General features: G+C 32.9%; 1 protein-coding gene across 1 annotated transcript; it reads right to left on the reverse strand.

The window, feature by feature from the left end:
* Nucleotides 1–2,463: 2,463 nt before the first annotated feature.
* LOC104897425 (hypothetical protein) lies at nt 2,464–5,195 on the reverse strand. Its single transcript, XM_010684296.4, has 6 exons — nt 4,814–5,195; nt 4,598–4,651; nt 4,233–4,451; nt 4,011–4,119; nt 3,872–3,913; nt 2,464–3,277 (listed from the first exon to the last, which is right to left on the reverse strand). The coding sequence occupies exons 1-6, from the start codon at nt 4,948–4,950 to the stop codon at nt 2,654–2,656; spliced, it is 1,185 nt and encodes a 394-aa protein (XP_010682598.2). The 5' UTR covers nt 4,951–5,195; the 3' UTR covers nt 2,464–2,653.
* Between the last annotated feature and the right edge of the window lie 1,756 nt (nt 5,196–6,951).

Below are 6,951 nucleotides of genomic sequence, written 5' to 3' on the forward strand. Positions count from 1 at the left end.
AGGCAATTCAGCCCTACGTTTTGGTACATGTAAAGCCTAAATGGGTAGAAATGACAAAATAATTCTATATTGAGTTTTGAGTACTAGTCCAAAACATAATTAAACTAACTCTTGACAATACAATTAATTTACTGCATGAATTTTTAAAATGTACTCCTTTTCCGGTATATATACTCCCATTCTTTTCTGTGTTGAAATCCTTTAGAGTTTTAAAATAACTCTACACGGTAGAGTTCTTTAAATATCAGTCGTTGATTAAGAAATCAAAGGCTTGTATTTTCTTTCCCAAAAATCCACCCTATTTTCCCCCCGAATATCCTGCACATATATTTTCCTTTTCCACTAATCATGAGCCCTTGATTTTATAATATATGGTCAGGATTCAACTCTACTTTGTAGAGTTTTCATAAAACTCTAGAGGATCCGGACCCTTCAGTATATACTTAGCTTGCAGAGATTTTCTAAAATGGAATAAGAATATAAGAATGCTAATCATAGGTTGTCATATATACTACTAGCACAGAAAGTTTCGATTATATATATATATATATATATATATATATATATATATATATATATATAGGGGTGAGATCCGCTGAAAACAGCTCTTAATTTGAAAACTGAAAACAAAGGTAACTTTTAATTCCTTTGAGTAACTTTTAACACTTTTAGGATAACTTTTGCCAGTTTTGGGGTAACTTTATTATATTAAGGGTAGTTCTATATATTTCAAGGATAACTTTATTTATTATAAGAGTAATTATTACCAGTTTTAGGGTAACTTTTACCATTTTTAGGGTACTTTAGCAATTTTAGGGTAATTTTATATATTTTTCAAGCGTAACTTTTAGCACTTTTAAGGTAACTTTATATGCTATAACAGTAACTTCTTCCACTTCTAAGGTAACTATAAAAATAATGCCACTAAAATTATTTACACTATTACCGCCAATGCCGGCCTAGGTACATGATGTACTGCTCTCTGAACCACCTGAACCAACAATTTCTCAACCGGCAATTCATGAACCGGCGTAAAAATCTAATTGTCAAGCTAACTAATTTCTTCGGCGCGAATTCCGATGAAGATGACGTTGTCTCTGCCGTTACCGCCACCATTTCTCCTCTCTTCATACCAAAAAAAAATCTCCAAAATTCTCAATTTCCGACCAAAAAAAAAAACGATTTACAAAAACAAATTCAACAGAAAAACAAAAAAGGATTAAATCTGAAAATTCTCGGATTTTCTCTATTTGATTAGCGATTGAAAAGCTAGCTGAAAATTGAAAAATCGTCAAAAAAAAGTTTTTCTTTAGAGCAATATTATAATATACGTTGAAGATGAGAAAGAAAGGTGTTAAACGGCGTCATTTTGATGCCGGAAAATTCATCGGAGATTAGAGAGAAAAAGAGTTTTAAGTAGGAATTTCCCTTCCCTGTGTTGCGTTGTTGTTGTTGGTGGTGGTGGTGCTATTATTGTTGTTTTAGGATGCATCAGTAGAATAGCAGAGGAGTAAAGAGATAAGTAGAGATGCTGACAAATCTCGATGGGCTCAGCACAAGCCCACATAAGAGAAGAGTATGACAACATACAAGCACAATGGAGTTCCATCATAAAACCATATGGTGATAGGTGGAATAACCCATTAGCTTATATATTAGTCATATACTTTCAATTCTTCCAATGTGGGACACATGTGGATTACACTCTCAACACTCACACTCACATGTGTGCCACCTTTAAACTTGCAATTGGATAGGTCACATACACCTCGTTGGCCCTACTTAGGCTTCCAACATGAGGTCAACAACAAGCCCCTACTTAGGACACAATTCTGTTGGGCAACATGCTCCAAACAGATCAAACCTTCCATCTTGCATTCAATGGGGGGCCACATATCCTGGGCCGGGATCGTAGACTCCGATACCATGACAAATCTCGATGAGCTCGGCACAAGCCCACATAAGAGAATAGTATGACCACATACAAGCCCAATGGGGTTCCATCCTAAAACCATATGATGATAGGTGGAGTATCCCATTAGCTTATATATTAGTCATATACTTTCAATTCTTCCAATGTGGGACACATGTGGATTACACTCTCAACAGATGCAAAGGTTAATTAGGTGAGAGAGAGTACACGAGGGAGTGTAGTAGATCGAGATGCGAGAACCATTCAATTAGAAATCAACGCTCCAGATCTTCTGTTTTCAGTTTTTATTTTAATGCTGGGTTTTTTCACAAGATCCTATTCCTATTCATATATATATATATATATATATATATATATATATATATATATATATATATATAATATATATATATATATATATATATATATATATATATATATCAGAGAACGTTATATTTTTTGTGCATTTCTAAAAAAAGGTTGCAATACAAGGACTTTTTTGGTGGTCACCTTCTAATGGGATCCGTTGCATTAGTAATTTAGTACACTGCTGATATAATCGCACTCAGGTTATACATATACGTGGAAACAACATATTACATTAGTAGTGCTAAATCTTGAACCGAAGCTAGCTAGGTACAAGCCAAGGACTACAAATCAAATGAGATTAAATTTCTAAGATGAGATTTTCTATGACAATCTTAGCTTACAAATGATCAATTTATATTTCAGACTATAACCTTAAAATCCAGTATTTGGCCTGCTAGCAGCTAAATTAAGATCCTGGTGATGATAAGAAAAATGCTGCTGATATGATGACATTGAGGTGCTACTACATTCCCCATTTTGATTATTGTTGTGATGTTCCTCCTCATCTAACTCTTCCTTAGCCACCTTTTGGGCTGATGATGATGATCCCAAGAATTGATGGGCCTCAGGCCCACAATGCCCAAGAGACCCTTGTTGGGCCGAGTTTTGGCCCACCGAGGGAAGCTTTGAGAGAAGGGCCTCAAGGCTGCTCATTGAGGGGGTGATCATCCTTACCATGGGCTCTTGCTGGCGGTCTTGGTGGGCTTGGTTGTAGTATTCATATTGGTCCATCATCTGGCCGGCGGGGCCCATTCCCATGAGCCCCCCTCCACTAGCTTGGTAGGCCCACATTTCCGGCGGGACCCCATAACCGTCTATGGGCCTCGAGGAGGGAGGGAACGCGGCGGAGGATGGGTGGGGTAAGAGTACCCCGGGGATACTCTCAATGTAAGTGAACTTTTTCCGGAGTAGAACAACATAACTTAGATCCTCCACTATTTTGTTCACTGCTCCTAGTTGTACCACACCTTCTCGTACTGCTATCAACGCTATAGTCTACATAGATTTCACATACAATATCATTGATCAATAAGATATACTAATATTATATAGTTGGTTTCATCTTGTTTTTAAAAAGAAAAAATTGTCATAATCATGAATACGTACATATATATATCAACCCTTTGACTCAATATCATTAGAATCTTGTTTAGATTTCTCAAAAAAGGTAGCTAGGACTTTAGTTGGGTGCATAGGCCATAGAGTATTGTATTGCTCCAATAATGAAATAATAATGAGTCTCAAAAAGGATTAGCTTTATATGATTTTTGAAGATCCACCATCCAATCTATGTAGTATACTTTACTCCGATGAAGCAATGCTTCCCTTCTTGAAACTCTAATTGTTTCCGTGCTAAAAAGTTCAGAAAGAACTATAACTTGATACTACTTCCCCATATGAATTTCCTACTTTTCTTGTGCTACATAGATTTACTCCAATCTTCAAGATAATTGCTTGAAATAGAAATGTGAGAACTAAAATCAATTAGAAATAGTATACTACTCCCTCCGTCTCAAAATATAATTTCCATTTCATTTTGCACAGTCTCCAAGTATATGTTAATCATTAAATGGATTTATAAGATGATACCTTGATACCAGACTGAAATTGAGCTTCCCAAGTCCTTGGTTGCTGCAAATTTAATTATGTGCATAATAATCTTATATTAGTACAAGAATAATATGTAGTTTAGCATATGATAATAATAATTTAATAATGATTAAAATACCGCATCAGCCGAATTATGCCATGCAGATAAGAAATTAATTTCCTGATTCTCATTTGGTTCTTTGTATATCCATTTGTGGCTATGATCTGCAGCTACTTTCCCAATTAATCTGCCAGCCAAAATTTTGTTTTTAACAAATAAGTATACATCATAACTTTATGGTTTCTCAAAAAACTTCAAAAACAAGTAAAATTAATTAGTATAAAAGATATAACTAAATACCCTTCACCATAATTGTAAATTTCATGGGACATCTTGAAGAAAAGTTCAGGTTGTAGACCAGCCTGAAAGTGCTGAAATTGATGATCACCACCATAGTTAGCTGATGATGATGCTGATGAGCTCGGATAATCGCCGCCGCCACCGCCGCCACCGGAGTTATTAATCTCAGCCGTTGATGAGGCTCCAAAATTACAAAAACCATCTTCCCATACTAATATCCTGATCATATTGATCATATAAAATTAATCCTTTTACATACAATATTACTCTAATAATATATACAAGTGATTTTTTTTTTGGACCGACCATAATTATCATCATAATAACTATAGTGCAATTATTAATGAAATTTGTAAGAGATGTACCAATTTCTTCTGTTGCCCCTAGACCTATCATAAACTCCTCCATGTGTGTCCCATCTGAAAAGGTAATGGCATATGTGAAAACACCCAAAACACACAAAAAAATTCTAGCTAAATAGTATATATTGTGAATTTTTATACATTTTATTTGTTATTTTTTGAAAATAAATAATTCTTTTTTTTTTTTTGTTTTTTGAGAAAAAGGAGGAGAAATCTTACTTTGGAGGAGGATAATTTCTAGGAAGGATCCTCCAAAAGACAGCATAAACCCATTGAGAATTGTCTTGGCAGCATAAACTTCTTAAGGTGTATTGTAAGAGATGAGTTACTGCTAATGGATTTAGGTGTTCTTCCATTTTATTTTCTTTTTCAATCTCCTTTCTCTCTCTTAGCTTGTTTTTTTCTTCTACTTTGATGGTAGTGTTTTGAAGAGGGGAAGTACTAGATTTCTATATCATAGTCATTCTTTATATAAGACTAGAATATATAATAGAGATTAACCAATAAGAAATTCTCACATTTATACTCCCTCTCTACTCTATAGTTTCTACCTCCTAACTCTCTCCATATGAATACTTTTTTGTTTTTCAGGAAAAAAGGAAAGAAATAGAATATATATTCAATTTTATGTCCAAACATGTATAATGCTCTTGAAAATTTTAATATATACATTCATAGTTATATAATAATCAATGAGAAAGTGGTGGTAGCTCAGCGGAGTACACCATATATTTCAAATTTTAGGGTTTTGTTTATGGTTTGAATCCTTATTTCAAAAAGATGTTGTAAATTTCTCTTGTGGTGATAGTGAGCCTTTTGGCCAGTTATCTTTTGAATTGTTTAGCTTTGTTCCCAATATTTAAGTTAGTGTATCCTATAAGCTAGTAGTCTGATAGGGGTTGATATTCGGACAATGCAAACTATTTCTCCTGATATTAATTATATAATTGATGTAAAGTTAGAAAAAAAAATTAATAGTGTAATGTAGTGGGTAAAATTAAGCTTATATAACTTTTATTGAATATAAAAAACAGGCTAATAGTAAAGACTTTAATTTAGATATTTACTTATATCATTAAATGTGTAGACAAGAGTTGTAGTCCACAACATATTGCCTCTCTCCTCTCAAATGCTTGCATGGTGCCATATACCAAGCTAATATATGTCATTTCTTTAAAGATTATATATTCTATCAATTAAATAAATAAAAATATTACTTCCTCCGTTTCAAAATAGATGATACATTTTGACTTTTCCACTATTCATGAATGAGGTTTGACCATGCATTATTTACTATTAGGTAAAATCAAATGTTATAATGTAATATGTTGTTGGATTTGTCTTAATGTATATTTTCAGAAAATCAAAATTTTATACTTTACTCTGATACATAATTAAAGATATTAGTAGTCAAAGTAGTGCATCGAAAAGCGTTTTAGTCAAAATGTATCATCTATTTTGAAACGGAGGAAGTAGTAAAAAGTCTCAAAATCTTGACTTTTCACTTTATTTATAAGTCATTATTTAACTATCATACTACAATCTTTACTAAATACTAGCCTCAAACAATACATACTTTTACCTTATAAAATCACGCAAGGCTGAATCCAACAACAAGTTTGGTACATACTCTATACTTTAGTGATTTGAAGCGGATCAAATATATAAGTTGGATTCGAACTAGTTAATTAAGTAGGTAAATTACTAGGGAGTGATACTTAATCTTTAGCATCCAATCACCTTTACATAATTGTCCTTTGTCAATTGATATTGAGATTGCAAAGGGAGCTATAAAAAAAAAACTAATTAACGGGAAAGAATAATGAAATATTTGTAATTTTTTCCCAACAGGGTTTAATTTCTAACTAGTTATTATGCCTGGGCTATGTCCCGGGTAAGAAAAAATTTCATTTATTAATATAATATTTTATGATAATAACACTAAATACAACTTAGCCGAGTGGTTAAAACTTTAGTATATGTACTTAAGGTCTCGGGATCAAACCCTATACTATGCAATTTCTTAATTTTATTATTATACATGAATTACATGAACTAAAACTCCCAAGGGAGAGCGCCACGTGGCATAGTTTCATGTTCTTGCACGCCTTTTAATATATTTGTATAGATAGATAGTTTTTAGGTCTGAATTATACCTCGAGTAAGTAAATTTTTATTTAATAATATTTTTTTTTTGGAAATAATAACATTAAATATCACTTGATTTAGTTGTTAATTAAGACTTTATTATATAAGCTTGAAGTCACGGTATCAAACCTTACACAATAAATTTTCTTTTTTTTTTTATTGTTTGTGGCCGATTACATATAGAAAAACAACCACATGATATCATTCCT

The sequence above is a fragment of the Beta vulgaris genome, chromosome 6 (genome assembly GCF_026745355.1).
Source record: "Beta vulgaris subsp. vulgaris cultivar EL10 chromosome 6, EL10.2, whole genome shotgun sequence".
NCBI lineage: Eukaryota > Viridiplantae > Streptophyta > Magnoliopsida > Caryophyllales > Amaranthaceae > Beta > Beta vulgaris.